The following is a 15,718-nucleotide window of genomic DNA, read 5'->3' on the forward strand; positions in this document are numbered from 1 at the left end:
CCCTTATCCCACCCCCTAGATACTTAAGAACTGCATAGGGGAAACTGAGGCACCCCCACACTATTCAGAGGAAACATTAAGAACAGTCCCGCTTCGTCACATCTCTCCCCCCTTCGAGACCGAACTGAGCGGGGTCACTTTCGCCGGTGACCTGGGAAAGGTCGAAGCCACCAACGTTCCCATGGATGCCCCATCATCTCTCCCCTTCCTCGTGGGAGTTACACCAGGCCCTTCCAGTTTCACGCCCTCCCTTAGGTCGGGGTGGTCGATAGCACTCGCAGGCCGCATGTGGGAAGGTTTATGCGGCCCGTGCCCTTTTGCCACCCCAAAACCCCCGGGGGTCAAACTGGGATCGGGTCTTCTCCCAGCGCTCCAGTCTGGAGGGCTGCAATTCGGGCTCTCTTGGCTAAGAGCCCCCATCTTGACCTGGGCCACATACTGTTCACTTACAGAACCTAGCATGGAGACATCCCTTTCTCCACAACCTTGTCTCCCCAACAAGCTGGCCCAACACAGCCACTTGGTCTATCGGACTGTTTAACTTTCTTAACAGCTTTCACTCCATCTGAGACCTTCTCAAAGCTATCCACACTGGATCTTCAACAGGAAAGTCAGTGGATCCATTCACAACAGAAAATTTCTGACTGTTAGGAACTGAAACTTTCTTGATTAAATCACTTTCACACCCTTCAGTTGCAGTAAACTGCTTGCAAAGACTCCCTGAGGATTCCTCTCCCTAGGGCTTTTCTATGCAACAATTCACCCCTCACAGAAATTCTGCTCTTACCCTCTTCACCTAGGGCTTGCTCTAGAGGAACACTTTCCTGAGCAACAACAGACTCTTTCTGGGTCTCCCTTACATCCAGAATCACCTCTGGCCCATCCGGCGGATTCCTACACAATCCCCTTTCAGGCAAACTTACATGACTCCTAGATAAAAGGTCTAGAAGCCTTCTCCTTCCCTTTGCCACACACAAGTTCAGGAATCTTTTCCTTCTTGCTACAGGTTTCCACACCCTCAGTAGGTAACACAATCAAATCACCTTTCTGCTCTCCTTGTGCCCTGGCTAGGATCTCATCCTGATTAGACAGAGTTGCGACACCCTTTCCCAGACACACACTAGCAACAGGCAAAATACAAGCACCAGAATTGTCTGGTCTCTGGGATTTTACATAGACACTAACTGGATGCGACCTAGTTACAGGGCCATTCTCCCGAGCAGACACAAACTTAGGGCCCTTCCCTTCCTGGGCTTTAGCTGAATCCAGAACCAGCTCTGAGACAACGGCACGACCCTCAACCATCACAGGCTGAAAGGCCCCTTCTGTCTGCTCCACAGACAAAGAAGAGCCGGACACACTTTCTCTTTTCCCAGACACACAGCTTGGGATCTCATTCCCCTGGTCCCAGCACACAAGGCTGGTCACAGACAACTGCTTGGAGATCAGGGTAGCTCCCTCCACAGGCAAGTCAATACCCCTGACAGACACAGGCACGTTTCCTTCACTGTCCCAATTCTCCACCCAGCTAACAGGTAAGGTCCAGGGACACTCATCTTCCACTCTCCTCGCCTTCCCACCCTGCTGACTAGACACAGCCATCGGCTCACAAGGCTGCCTAGGCTCATCCAGACTTTCCTTACCAGCACCTTGCCACTCCCCACAGATCCCCTGCCCTGCCTGTGTCTCCCCCCACGCAGCTGGGGGTCTCAGCTCCCCCTGTGCTAAGCGCTGCCCTTGCTGTCCCAGTGGGGCAGGCAGCGAGCTCGCTGCTTTCCTCACTGCATCAGAGCCAGCGTGAGCCCCCGCTCCAGTGTGCAAGGGGGGCGGGGAGCCCCAGGGGTCTGGTTACAGGCAGGCAGGTAGCCTGAGCCTAGCAGCTCCTCCCCGCTGCCAGCCAGGTCATCTGCATTTTCACTGACCATTTCCCTCTCCGCCGATTGGTTCCCTGGATTCAAATTCAAACCCTTGGCAGTTACCGGAGCAGGGCGTGGATCCTGCCCCAAAGAGACACAGTCACCCCACAACAGGGTCTCGCAGCTGGTATCCTGGAGAACCCCAACGACCAGCCAGCCCCACCCCTCCTGGGTCTGCACAGGGATCTGGGCCATAGGCAGGGCAAGGGGCTTCGTCCCTGGGACCCTCACCCAGCTCACACAGCCCCTCAGCATCTGAGGCTGCACCACCCAGGGCCTGACAACAGTTCTCTCTGTCCCAGGGTCTCGCCACCCCAGGGATGTCTCCCCATTGACCATCACCTCCCGCTCCCACTGGAGGTCCGAGGGGCCTGGCCCCAGGGAACTCCACCCAGACATATAGGTTGGGACCAGGGGTGGGAGCCTGTCCACCTCCCCACCCACCTGGCTGACGGAGTCTGTGGCCTTGGGACCCAGCAAGGGAGCTAGACACTGGGGCTTTTCCGCAGGGTCCCCCTGGTTCAAATCGCCAGCCTGCTCAAAGGCAGTGATGTGGGCATCCACATCCCCCCCCTCCTTAACCAGGGGCAGCAATTTAGTCTCGAGGTTCCCTGCGGAACTGGCCCCCCGGGGTCTATCCCCACTCACCCCGGGGAGGTCCCCTAGGCCTCTCCGCTCCCCCACCGCCAGTTCATGCTGCTGCTGCTTCTGCAGCTCTTTCTCGGGCTCTCGCTGTCTCTCACAGTCCTCTTGCTCTCTCGGACTCAGCTCCAATCCCGTCCGTCTCCGATCCCCCGATGGGGAACCCGATCGTGAAGACCCTCGTCTGGTCGGGGACAGGAGTCTTGGGGGTTCCTGGCTCCCACTCCAGCTGCTCCCAGATCCTGCTATAGCCCCATTTGGGGTCAGGAATCTGCTCCTTAGAGCGGTCATCCTCCTCCAGCTGCACGATGAACTGTGCCTTGGTGAACTTTCCAATGCTCAACCCTCTCTTTCTGCACAGGGTTACAATGTCCTTCTTAAGGAGACGGTGACAGGCCATCACTCCGCTCTTCCCAAGTTGTTGTGGACTCACAGGCCTGTGTGCTCTCAGCTCCCCACGGTCTCCAGGGAGAACCCCTAGTGTGCCAGCCCTTCTCGAGGTCACCACCTCTTTGCCAGGGTCGAGCTGCAGACTCCTCCGCCCCTGGGACCGCTCGCTGCAATCCCCAGGGGAACCCTGTTACTGCCAAAGTCCTTCTCTCTCCAGTGCAAGGGCTCCTCCGCCCCTGAGACTGCTCACAGCAGTCCCCAGGGGGACCCCATTACTGCACAGTCCTTCTCGCTGGTCACACACTCTCAGGGGTTAACCGCCCCCCGAAACCGCTCCTCTCTGAGCCTTCAGCACACCTGGTCCTCGTCAATCCCCCTTTGTTTTACTGCTCCCCCGTCACTTACTGCAGGAAGCGCCATCTGTGGGGTGCAGTACATCCCACCGCTACCACCAGTTGACACGGAGTCCCCGGGCGATGCTCTGGAACTGCTCCCTACGAAGCCAGTCAGGACTCTGGGGAATTCTCCTCTCTGGGAGCAGCCTGTCTGCAGGACACACAGCTCACACGGCTTCCACCTTCCTGGGTCTGACCTCGGAGCATTCAGCATCCTCTGCCCCTCCGTGTGCTTCCCACAGCCAGTCCGCCCAGGCGGGGTCCTGGGGAAACCAGAGGGCCCTGCCCCCCAACTCCGCAGTCAGACGTGACTCTCAGCCAGCCAGGAAAACAGAAGGTTATTAGACGACAGGAACATGGTCTAACACAGAGCTTGTAGGTGCAGAGAACAGGAGCCCTCAGCCTGGGTCCTTTTGAGAGGGCAGTGAGCCAGACAACCACGTCTGCCCTTCACTCCATGTCTCCAGCCAGCCCCAAACTAAACTCCCCTCCAGCCCCTACCTCCTCTGGGCTTTGTCCCTTTCCCGGGCCAGGAGGGCACCAGATTCCTTTGTTCTCCAACCCTTTAGCTCTCACCTTGCAGGGGGGAAGGGCCCAGGCCATCAGTTGCCAGGAAACAGGGTGTCGGCCATTCTGTGTGTCCAGACCCCTGCACACACCTGCCCTCTAGGGCTCTGCAACGATCATACCCCCTTATCCCACCCCCTAGATACTTAAGAACTGCATAGGGGAAACTGAGGCACCCCCACACTATTCAGAGGAAACATTAAGAACAGTCCCCCTTCATCAAACAGAGCAACTGGGGAACAGCCACACGTAACACCTCATGGGGAGGGCCCCCCTGGTGGTGAGATGCAGCCACCTCTGGGGCAGAGCAACTGGGGAACAGCCACACATAACACCGCATGGGGAGGGCTCCTCTGGCGCCGAGAGGCAGCCGCCTCTGCATTCCAATCTGAATTCTAGCTAGGACTCCTGGGTTCACACCCTAACCTTAAATGGCTTCTTTCTCGCACAATTAAGGCTATCAAAATGCATTTACGGAGTTATACGTGTGTTTGTCCAAACCTGCGAGCCTGCCCAGGGCACATCCATAAAAACCTCAGTAATAAAGCAATCAGCAACTGTAAGTAAGTGGAAGCATCGTAGAGACAAATTGTGTCTCTTCCCTTTGTCTGAGGCATTAATGAGGTTACCGGGTGGGGAGGGGGGAGCTGGGAGGCAGGACTCTTGGATTCTAGTCAGCTGCCACATTTCACCATTAAAGTTTGCATCCTTGGGTCCCAGCTCCCCCTGCTCTAACCACTAGACCCCACTCCCGTCCCAGAGCTAGGGATAGAACCCAGGAGTCCTGGCTCCCAACCCCCCACTAGACCTAGAGCCCTGCACAAGAGTATCGTTTTTAATCTCGCTCCCGCCCGCCCCGCCTTGTTTTCCTGCATTTTCTCTTGCTCCCGCTCGCACAAACCTTAGAGCCCGCAAATCCCGCAAGAGGGGCAGATTCCCCCACGCGACTAACAAAAGAAGGTCGGCTCATGTCTGATGGATAGACACGGAATTCAGCCACGGGGGGTTCCCACCAAAAGACTAAAACGACTCTTGCTTAAGCCGTGGTAAAAAAAAAAAACCAACCAACCAGACTTCAACTCCTGCTCTAAAAAGCGACAAATCGCTTCGACTTAAGTAGTCACAAAACCAGCGAGGAGTCCTTGCTGACACAGGCTCACAGGGCTGCCCCTCTGAAACCTTTACGTCTTAAACCTTGTGGTTACAAACGGCAAACATGCTTCACGTCACTCAAATTCCCTTTGTGACGCCGTCTGCCCACCCAATCCCGCCCGCAGCCACGAAGGCTTTACCCGCTCCTGCAGTTTATTGCAGCAGGAGCCAGGGGACCCCAGTCCAGCGCAGGGCCCTCAGCTAGACCCCCCCCCCCATCCCTGCCAGAGCCAGGGCTTTTCCTGACGCCCCGTGTCTGAAGTAGAAGCCTGCCGGGCCTGCCCGTGTGGTTTTAAACGCTACGCTCCCTTGCAAACATAAAAGAAATTAAAAGCCACAGAATCGAGTCGCTTCTCCAACAATTCCCAACACGGTTGGACCAAGCTGAGCTGGAAGTGTGACTGCTTTGGTTTGAAGTGTGTCGCTGACACCCGACAGGTGTTGCAGAGATGGGCGCGCATCCGGCCACAGCCACATCCCAGGAGAGGAGGGCGGCGCTGGCCACATGGGTAAACTAAGGCACTGAGAGAAGGCTGCCTTGCCATGGGCACGTGGTGAGAGAATGGTAGGGTGTGGACTGGAGTGCAGGAGTCTGGTCTCCCAGACCCATCTGTATTAACTACTGTATTCCTATCCCTGCCCTGCCTGGGAAAGAACCCAGGAGTCCTGGCTCCCAGCCCCACAGCTCTAGCCCACTAGCCCCCACTCCCCTCCCAGAGTCAGGGACAGAACCCAGGAGTCCTGGCTCCCAGCCCCACAGCTCTAGCCCACTAGCCCCCACTCCCCTCCCAGAGTCAGGGACAGAACCCAGGAGTCCTGGCTCCCAGCCCCACAGCTCTAGCCCACTAGCCCCAACTCCCCTCGCAGAGTCAGGGACAGAACCCAGGAGTCCTGGCTCCCAACCCCACAGCTCTAGCCCATTAGCCCCAACTCCCCTCGCAGAGTCAGGGACAGAACCCAGGAGTCCTGGCTCCCAGCCCCACAGCTCTAGCCCGCTAGCCCCCACTGCCCTTGCAGAGCCAGGGACAGAACCCAGCCCCCCTGCTCTAACCACTAGACCCCCACTTCCCTCAGAGAGCTGGGCATAAATCCTTACAGCCAGTGGATCTAAAGTCCAAATCAAGGCGATTACAATAACGACTTTTAAAAACAGGTTCTAAATTAATAGAGCAGTTAGATTAATATATGAAGTGCCCAAATGTTCGTATCAGAGATAATTAGGTTATCTTAGATTATGGAGTAACAGATTAAATTGGATTGGATTGGAAAAGGGATATTTTAGATTAGAGGAGATGAGATTAAACTGATGTCTTTCGGAATAGATAAAATTAGATCATGGAGGTAGAAATTAGATCAGGGAAGACAGAATTGAGGAGAGTTTAGTTTAAGAGTGAAGTAGCAAGTGGAAGATTATTTTAGTTAGAAATTAGATTCAACTCAATTAGAAGAGAAGTAGATGGACAATTTGGGTAGCAAATCTAACAGGACAGAAGCTGGGTGACTGAAGCACTGAAATAGTTGGAGAGAGAGATATTAGATTAGTCGATAGATGAGTTTCAGATGGGTTAGATTTGATTTTCAGAGGTTTACATCAGATTTTCTGAAACTCACTTTAAGAATACATTAAGAAAGCATCATATTTGATTAGATTTTCAGAATGTCAGATTAGATTAGACTTGGTGAGATTAGATTAGGAAAGGCTCAAATTAGAAGAGATTAAGTTATCAGGGAGTCATATTGTATTGGACTAGATTAGATTAGATTAGGAAAGGCTCAAATTAGAATAGATTAGGTATCCAGGGGGTATTATTAGATTAGATTAGATAAAATTAGATGAGATTAGGAGAGAGGTTTTGGATTATAAAGTTCATTTTAGGAGGGACAAGACTAGGAAATATCAGATTTAGGAGAGAAAGGTCAGTTTATCAGAGTGACGGGCACAGAGATTAGGGCAGGCAGATTAAATTAGATTATATTAGGAGACTGGCAGGCAGATGGGAGGTGGTGGGTCACGAGCAGCTGTTCTCACTGGGGAGAACTTGAGTTACCCTCCTCCAGCAGCCAGGGCATCTCACAGAAGCAGGCACATAGACCAGCGTGGGCGGGAGGAGGAACTGGGCTAACTGCCAGGGTGGCATGCCTGCCGTGGGTGGGCGTGTGGGTGGAGTAAACAGTAAGAGCTGGGACCGGCCTAGGCACTGCCGGAGCGGTGAGAAAACTGAGCCTTGAAGATCGAATGGGACCGTACCATTTCCAACCCACTCTCCTCTGCTCCCGTGGCCGTTGGAGGTCTCCTGGGAAGAGCAAGAGAGGTTTCAGAATGAAAGGGTTTTGTCCAGGGCCTAGCCCCATGGGGTAGCAGTCCATCTCCGGGCACTGGAGGTGGTACCACAATACAGAGGGTAAGACACGAAGGCCCGAGCTGCTGAAATTTAACTCAAAATGTGTTCCTCCCAAGTGTATTTTGGCCGTTTGAGTTAAATAATAGTAATCACCATAATTATAGGTCAATACCAGCTCATTAATAATACCAGAAACATCTCTAGCATGGGTTATCTTCAGAGTTTTACAAACCAGGTCACAAGCAATGAACTGGAGATCTTAGCTTTAAAACCGCCAGGGAGAAAGTTACAGAATCTGGCGAAAAATAATAAAAGGCAGAGACTGGGGGGTTTTCACCCTGGCTCAGACCCACAGGCCCATCCAGCCTAGTCTCCCGACGGCTTTAGGGGCTTGGCCGGCAGGGCCGGATTCTGATCCCCGTGAGCCCAGTGTAAATCCAGAGCTACCACCCCTGGAGCCAACGGCGTTAGAAATTGGGGGGTAGTGGGGTTTCATGGTGATCGATAGGAGACAGATGGGTGGTCAGATGGCCCTACCACCCAGACACCAATTATTATACTAACCCGATTACTGTAATAAAATCCCAGCACTGAACATTCACGGGTGTCCATCAGGGGCCCCAATCTTGAGCAGGGTCTGTGCAGTGCCCAGCACAATAGGAGGGGAGTGGGGTCTTGTGGGTTAGAGCAGGGGGGGCTGGGAGCCAGGACTCCTGGGTTTTATCCCCATCTCTGCAAGGGAGTGCAGTCTAATGGTTGGGGGGGGGGGGCGGGCTGGGAGCCAGGACTCCTGGTTTCTATCCCGGCTGTGGGAGGGGAGTGGGGTCTAGTGGGTTAGAGCAGGGGGGGCTGGGAGCCAGGACTCCTGGGTTTTATCCCCATCTCTGCAAGGGGAGTGCAGTCTAATGGTTGGGGGGGGGGGCTGGGAGCCAGGACTCCTGGTTTCTATCCCGGCTGTGGGAGGGGAGTGGGGTCTAGTGGGTTAGAGCAGGGGGGGCTGGGAGCCAGGACTCCTGGTTTCTATCCCGGCTGTGGGAGGGGAGTGGGGCTAGTGGGTTAGAGCAGGGTGGGGCTGGGAGCCAGGACTCCTGGGTTTTATCCCCATCTCTGCAAGGGAGTGCAGTCTAATGGTTGGGGGCGGGGGGCTGGGAGCCAGGACTCCTGGTTTCTATCCCGGCTGTGGGAGGGGAGTGGGGTCTAGTGGGTTAGAGCAGGGGGGGCTGGGAGCCAGGACTCCTGGGTTTTATCCCCATCTCTGCAAGGGGAGTGCAGTCTAATGGTTGGGGGGGGGGGGGGCTGGGAGCCAGGACTCCTGGTTTCTATCCCGGCTGTGGGAGGGGAGTGGGGCTAGTGGGTTAGAGCAGGGTGGGGGTGGTGCTAGGAGCCAGGACTCCTGGGTTCCACCACACACAAGTTGGAGCAAAGCTTGGGATCCTCACCTGGAACGAGTTGGGCCGCTTTGTTCCCCGCCCTGCTCGCCTGGGTATATAGGAGTCCCGAGCCCCAGAGGGCACCCGGCAGCTGTTCGTTGGCTGCCTCGCAGGAGAGGCTCTGCTTGTACCCTTCAGGAGTGGTATGGGGGAGGGGCGAGGAGCTGCCCAGAAGGGACGGGTGATGGGCTGGGGGGGGCTGCGGCTCCTCGTCCTGGCCGGGCTGACAGGGACGGCTGCCAGCAGGTTGGATTTCTACTGGAAAGGCTGCAACGAGATGGAATCGCTCTCCAGAGGTGAGAGCCAGGACTCGGGGAGGGGAGGGCAGGAGAGTGGGGTCTAGTGGGTTAGAGCGTGGGGGGTTGGGAGCCAGGACTCCTGGGTTCTCACCCTGGCTCCGGCAGGGGAGTGGGGTTGAGTGGTCAGAGCAGGGGGCTTGGGAGCCAGGACTCCTGGGTTCTATTCCCAGCCCTGACAGTGACTCAGCATCATCTGCCCTCAGCGTGTGGGTGTATGCCCGTCACCTCTCCTCCTCGGGGCCTGGGCGTCAGCTCCACGCAGGGAGAAGGCGCTTGTAGGGCTGGGAAAGCCAAGGGGCCCCGAATGGGGTCAGTCACAGAGGCCAGCCTGAACCCCCTCTCCCCCACCCCCTTGGCCTTACAATCTGCCTCCCCCCTCCTCCTCATTAGAGGCCTGAGGGCAGGGGAGTGGGTAGACAGGGGTTCGGCCAGTTGCAGCTGCCCTGGGACCCCTGGCCTGTCAAATTTGCTCCCATGGAAGTTCAGACCACAGAGATGGGGGCCCGGAAACCTCTAGTTCAACTTAGATTCACATTGGGAAATCCTGGACCTGTCCCCATGAGAGCATCTGTAGTAGATGAAACTAATGGATCCATCTAGCCTTGTGTCCTGCCACCCCCCGGATAAGCCCCATGGGCCCTTCTAGTCCAGTATCCTGTCTGCAGCTCCTGTCACCCCTGTTGGAAAGTGCTACGGTCCCTGCAGGAGGCAGCTGTTGGTCCCCCCGACCCCATGGGGGAGTTTGCTTCACACCCACATTAGCCGGCGGTGGTTGTGTCATGCCCGGCCTTAAGAAGGCGGGTGTTATTTCAGCTCTCAATGGCTTCTGATCAGAGAGCCAGTATGATTTAGGCCACTCTGTGCCTCAGTTTCCCCCCCCCTTCCTTCCCCCGCCCTTTGTCTCTCTTCGTTATTCAGACCGGAAATTCTTTGGGCCGGGGACTGCCTCTCTCTCTGTGTCTGGGCAGTGGCCGGGACAAGGAGAGCCCTGATCTTGGTCACAGGGTCTGTACAGTGCTTGGCACAATAGAGGCTCTGATCTCAGTCAGCGGGCTGTGCAGTGATCTCCGTCGTGGGGGGTCTGTGCAGCGCCTGGCGCGACGGGGCCCTGATCTATCTGCTGCCGTGAAACTGATTTATTGTACCACCCTCCGCGGGAGATGAGTGCTGATTTCACATGTGGCACGAGGTAGGTCCTGGTAGCTAAAACACAGTGCCAAGCGATGTGAATGGGGGTGGGACTGACCCATGGCAATAAAGCCTAATGTAGAACTCAGTTAACCTGCAGATCGCCCTGCTGCAGGATGCGACGGGGTCACAAGTTTTCCCAGGATTTCAAGCCAAAGTGCGGAATATCTGGAGCAAGGAGAGAAATTCCCTACACACTTAGAGACGGTGTTTCTCAAACTGGGGGTCCTGTCCCAAAAGGGGGTCGCAAGGCTACTGTGGGGGGGGTTGCAAGATCACCAAAATTGTATCGGGTTTCCATACGTCCAGGTTTTCACGGACATGAACTCCTTTTTCGGTCCTTGCTCGTCCTTTTCCCTCGCCTTCAGAGCTGGGTGGCCGGAGAGTGGCAGCTGCCGGCCGGGAGCCCAGCTCTGAAGGGTGGCCTGGTATAGTTACTTAGCTCTGCAGGGATCTGCACTGATACTGCGAAAACTATGTCCAGTACCAAAAGTGTGGGGTGGGGAGGACCGTCACAACCTGATATCTTTTCAAAGGGGGGGCCCAGGAATAAAAGTTGGAGAACCCCTGGCCGAGGACCCACATATAGATTGGGCTACAAACTTCATGCCTCAGAGGAGAAGCCAGTGTCAAACTCGGGAAGGCTGGGGAGAAATTTTGCCCGTGATCTGATCCCAGTTGGCAGGGAGGGGGCAGGACACTGGGCTCGGTGGGCCCACGGGTCTGATCTCTTACCTTCTCTCTGATCTCTTTCAGCTCCCAGCACCCACGTGATCCGGTCCAATAGAGGTGAGTTTCTGGTCCCTCCCTCCCCATTAGTAACACACAGCTGGGGTTACCCAGGCAGCTGGCTCCCGGCAGCCAATTGGATCGGGGCTCTGTCTGGTTCTGCTGTGGGAGACGGATCCAGCCAGGGCCCAACGTGGGGCTGGTTCAAGACCTGCCTAGGGCAGGGGTGTGGGGATGAGTCCCAGATGTACCCAGCTGTTTTCTGCTAACTCCAGTAATCCCCCCCCAGCCTGTCTGAGCATCCCCCGCCTCCTTCTCCCCAGTATGTGGCCGCCCCAGAGCTCAGTACCGGAGCGTGGGGGGTGAGGATTCGATGGAGGGCGAATGGCCCTGGCAGGCAAGTCTGCTCTGGTACAACAAACACCTGTGTGGGGGATCCCTCATCTCCAACCAGTGGGTGGTGACGGCAGCTCATTGCTTCCAACGGTGAGTGTCAACGTCCCTTGATCCCGACCCGCAGCCCCCTGCTGTCCCAGTCCTGGGCTCCTCTGACCCCCAGCGCTGCCGGTGCCCCCCAATCCCAGCCCGCAGCCCCCCCACCCAGCCCCCTTTTCTGACTCCTCTCTCCGTTCTCAGGAGTATGGACACCTCCAACTATGCGGTGCTGCTGGGAGTCAACAAGTTGGCCAACAGTCAACCTCACAAGCTGTCCTTGGGCCTGAGACGCATCATCCGCCACCCGATATACTCCGGGGAATCCTCCAGCGGGGACATAGCCTTGGTGGAGCTGGAGAGACCCATCCAATTCACCAATTATATCCTCCCCATCTGCCTCCCAACGGCCTCTGTTCAGTTCCCAGCAGGCATGAAATGCTGGGTGACTGGCTGGGGCAACATCCAGGAAGGTGGTAGGTGTCTTTGGAGCTGGGATCATGGCACTGGGGAAGAGAGACTAGAGAAGCGATGGGCTCGAGGGGCAGGTGGGAGTCAGCAGTTGGGGTGATGGACGCAGAGGAAGGGGCAGTTATTTAGTAGGTTCAGGATTTGGGATTTCTTTTCCCGAGACGATTCATGATGGGAAATGGTCTACAAAGAAGAACTTTGTGGGGGGATTCGAAAAGGGGGAAACCGGGGAACCGGTAAACAAAATCAGATCCCGAGAAACAAAACACAGAAACCGATGAATGCAATTGATAAAGAAAACCTAACAACGCAACCCAATAAATGACCAACCTAAAAACAAAACCCAATAAATGATAAAAGGAGCACAACTGATAAACCAAACGCAATAAACGATAAACAGAACATGATAAATGAAACTGATGAACAAACCTGAGAAATGATAAAAGGAATACAACAAACAAAACCAATAAACAAAACATGATCAGTGATAAAAGAAACATGACAAAGGAAACCCAGCAAACAAAACACCATCAACAATCAATGAAACATAAGAAACAAAACATGATAAAAATGGAAGGTGATAGAAGGAAACCCAATAAGCAAAACCCAATCAACGATAAGTGGCATGCGATAAATGAAAAACAAACAACAAATAAGTGAAATACAATAAACAGTAAATGAAATAAGATAAACAAACCACAATAAGCTACAAATGAAACGAGATAAATGACAAATGAAATAAAATAAATGAAACACAATGAAGAAAGAAATGAAAATGCAAGCCCAATAAATGAAACCTGATCAACAAAACACCAAACCCAATAAACGGTACCTAATAAATGAAACAGGAAAAACAGAACCCGATAAAAAAGATCGGATAACTAGCCTTGGTAGAATTTGATTTTTATTTTTTTATCATTTCAACCAGATACCGATATTTGTTTCGAAATGTTTTTTTTCTTATTTTTGTCCATGCAAATTTTCACAGTTGCCCAAAGTTATGAGTTTTAAGCATCTTTTTATTTTTATCAATTAAAATGTTCAATTGTGGGGAATTATGGGGGGCCATCCAAAAACAGGGTGCGTCAGACAATAATTATTTAATGACTGCAGACACTGATTTCAAAGAGTGAAAGCTTCATAACTGCTACCACAGATTGTCAAAATCACGTCAAAATATACAAAGTCAATATCCTTAAATCAAACTCTTATAAGTTCTCAAGCAGCAGTTCTCTTACTTTGGCTCTGTGTAAATTTCTGTTACGATCAATGGAAATATTTTCTCGTCCGTTTGTGTGTGTGTTCGGTGAAACTGATCTCTACCAACATTTACTGATAAAAATCTAATCCTTCCAAGTCTGCTGACAACAGAAACATGAAACCTGATATACAAGATTAGATAAATGTAACATGAAACCCAAAAACAATGCCGATAATGGAAAAGTGAAACCCAGTAAACAATATCCAATAATGGCAACATGAAACCTGATGAATAATACCCAATAATAGAAACCGATAAACAATACCCAATAACGGAAATGTGAAACCCAATGAATAATACCCAATAAATGCAACGTGAAACCCGATAAATGATATCGATAATGGAAACGAAAAACCCAATGAACAATAACCAATAATAGCAACATGAAACCTGATGAATAATACCCAATAATGGAAACAAATAAACAGTATCCAATAGTGGAAATATGAAACCCGATGAGCAATAGCCAATAAATGCAACATGAAACCCGATAACCAATACCAATCATGGAAACCAATAAACAATAACTGATAACAGAAATACGAAACCTGACAAATAATACCCGATCATGGCAACATAAAACCCGATAAACAATACCCAATAAATAATACATGAAACAACCCAAAGCCCGAGAAACAAAATCCCTTAAATGAAATGTGAGACATGAAACCCAAACCCCAGTAAAGCACTCAACAAGCAAAACACAAAAACAGATCAATGAAACCAGAAACCCAGCAAATGAAACCCACTACCTGAGAAAGGAAAACTGATAAGCCAAACTGCAAACCTAATCAATGAAACCCAAACAAAGAAACGATAGCCAATAAACAAAACCCAACAACCAATGAAAAGCAAACCTCCCACAACAGAGCCTGATCATTTGAAACCGACCTCCCTCCCCACCAAAAAAAGGTTAAACAAATCTTGGGTGATGAAAACTTATGTTTTTGTTGTTAAACAACAATTCAAACAATGAACGTCCACCGTTGAGTCCAGAGAGATTCCCCTTGACTGAACAAGGCCCATCACCGGTACACAGATGTTCCCACGGGGACTGTGTGATAGCACCCGACATGGACGACTGCTCTGGATGAGAGGGGAAATTCTCTGATCTCCCCCCAACCTCCACTCCCTTTGGAATCGATGGCTCTGCTTCAGAGCCATCTGGGCCCCTCACCATTGTCTCTGGCTCTCCTTCCCAGAGGACCTGCCAGCTCCGCAGACCCTCCAGAAGCTCCAAGTGCCCATTATAGACCAGGAGACCTGCAGGGATCTCTACAACACGGCGGTGGGCGAGACCTTCCCGCCCAAGTCCATCCAGAACGACATGATGTGTGCCGGGTATGCTGAGGGCATGAAGGATACATGCAAGGTGAGTGCCTCCCGGCCAGGGAAGGCGGAGTCCTGACACCCTCCCTGGTTCAGACCCATGAACCCATCTAGCCTGGTATCCCGCCCCCTCCCTGCTGGTCCATGGGCCCATCTAGCCCAGTATCCTGCCTCTCACCCTGGGTCAGACCCATGGGCCCATCTAGCCTGGTATCCCGCCCCTTCTCTGCTATCCTGGACCAGCCTGTCGAGCCGGGTGTTCCATTTAGCCTGATTCACTCCAGCATGAGCCAGGGCTGCTCACACGCACACAAGGCCCCGATCCCCAGCGCCGCTCTCACACCCCTTCCAACACCCCCTGTCTCTGCCCCCACAGGGGGACTCCGGCGGCCCGCTGGTCTGCAAGGTGTCCAAGGAGTGGCTGTTGGCCGGGATCATCAGCTGGGGCGAAGGCTGTGCCATCAAGAACCGCCCTGGGGTCTACATCCGCCTCACCTCCTATGAGGCCTGGATCCACAGCCACGTCCCCGATATCGAGTTTGTGCCAGACGAGAAGGGAAGGAACGTGCTTGGCAACGCTGCGACTGGCTGGGCCGCGAGGACAGGCATGACCACCTGGCTGCTGCTGCTCATGGGGCGGCTCCTCATGGAGGTCTAGAAAGGGCTATCGGGTGGGAGGGGTGGCTGGACCACCTCCCATCCTGTCCCCAGGCTGGGAAGGGGGGTGGGATCTGTCGGTGCCACCTGCCCTGTCGGTACAGTCCCCCCAAGGGGCACTGCCCCATGCACAGACCTCCTGGGGAGGGCATGCACCCCCGCCTTGCTCGCTCACACCCGCGGGGGGACGGGGCAGTGTGAGCAAACTCAGCATCTGTCTGTCTGTCCTTCTGCAGCCGTCCACAGCCCAACTTTCTCATCTCTCTGATCCAAGCCCTATTTATTGATCTGTCTGTCTCCAGAGCCACTGACTTTCCATCTGTTGGCCTCTCTACGCCCTGCTCTGTCTGTCTGCATATCCCCATACACACGCCTCCATCCATCCATCCATCCATCCCTAATCTCCATATCCCCCATCTAATCTATCTATCTGTCTGTAACGGGGTCTGCAACCACCTCTCGTGAGCGCCCCCTCTGGTTGGGTGTGTCTGCGTTCTTTCAGTTCTGGTGACCCCCTT

At 53.5% G+C, this 15,718-nt stretch overlaps 1 protein-coding gene across 1 annotated transcript in view; it reads left to right on the top strand.

Annotated features, from left to right (window-relative positions):
* The window catches only part of LOC102939474 (transmembrane protease serine 9), a 42,392-nt gene extending 27,191 nt beyond the window's left edge, over nt 1–15,201 (top strand). Inside the window, exons 8-12 of the mRNA XM_043548306.1 lie at nt 11,078–11,110; nt 11,374–11,536; nt 11,687–11,958; nt 14,417–14,586; nt 14,920–15,201. Of these exons, the coding sequence (XP_043404241.1) occupies nt 11,078–11,110; nt 11,374–11,536; nt 11,687–11,958; nt 14,417–14,586; nt 14,920–15,201 (920 nt within the window). The remainder of the gene's footprint in view (nt 1–11,077; nt 11,111–11,373; nt 11,537–11,686; nt 11,959–14,416; nt 14,587–14,919) is intronic.
* Nucleotides 15,202–15,718: the final 517 nt, after the last annotated feature.

The sequence above is a fragment of the Chelonia mydas genome, chromosome 6 (assembly GCF_015237465.2).
Source record: "Chelonia mydas isolate rCheMyd1 chromosome 6, rCheMyd1.pri.v2, whole genome shotgun sequence".
Lineage (NCBI taxonomy): Eukaryota > Metazoa > Chordata > Testudines > Cheloniidae > Chelonia > Chelonia mydas.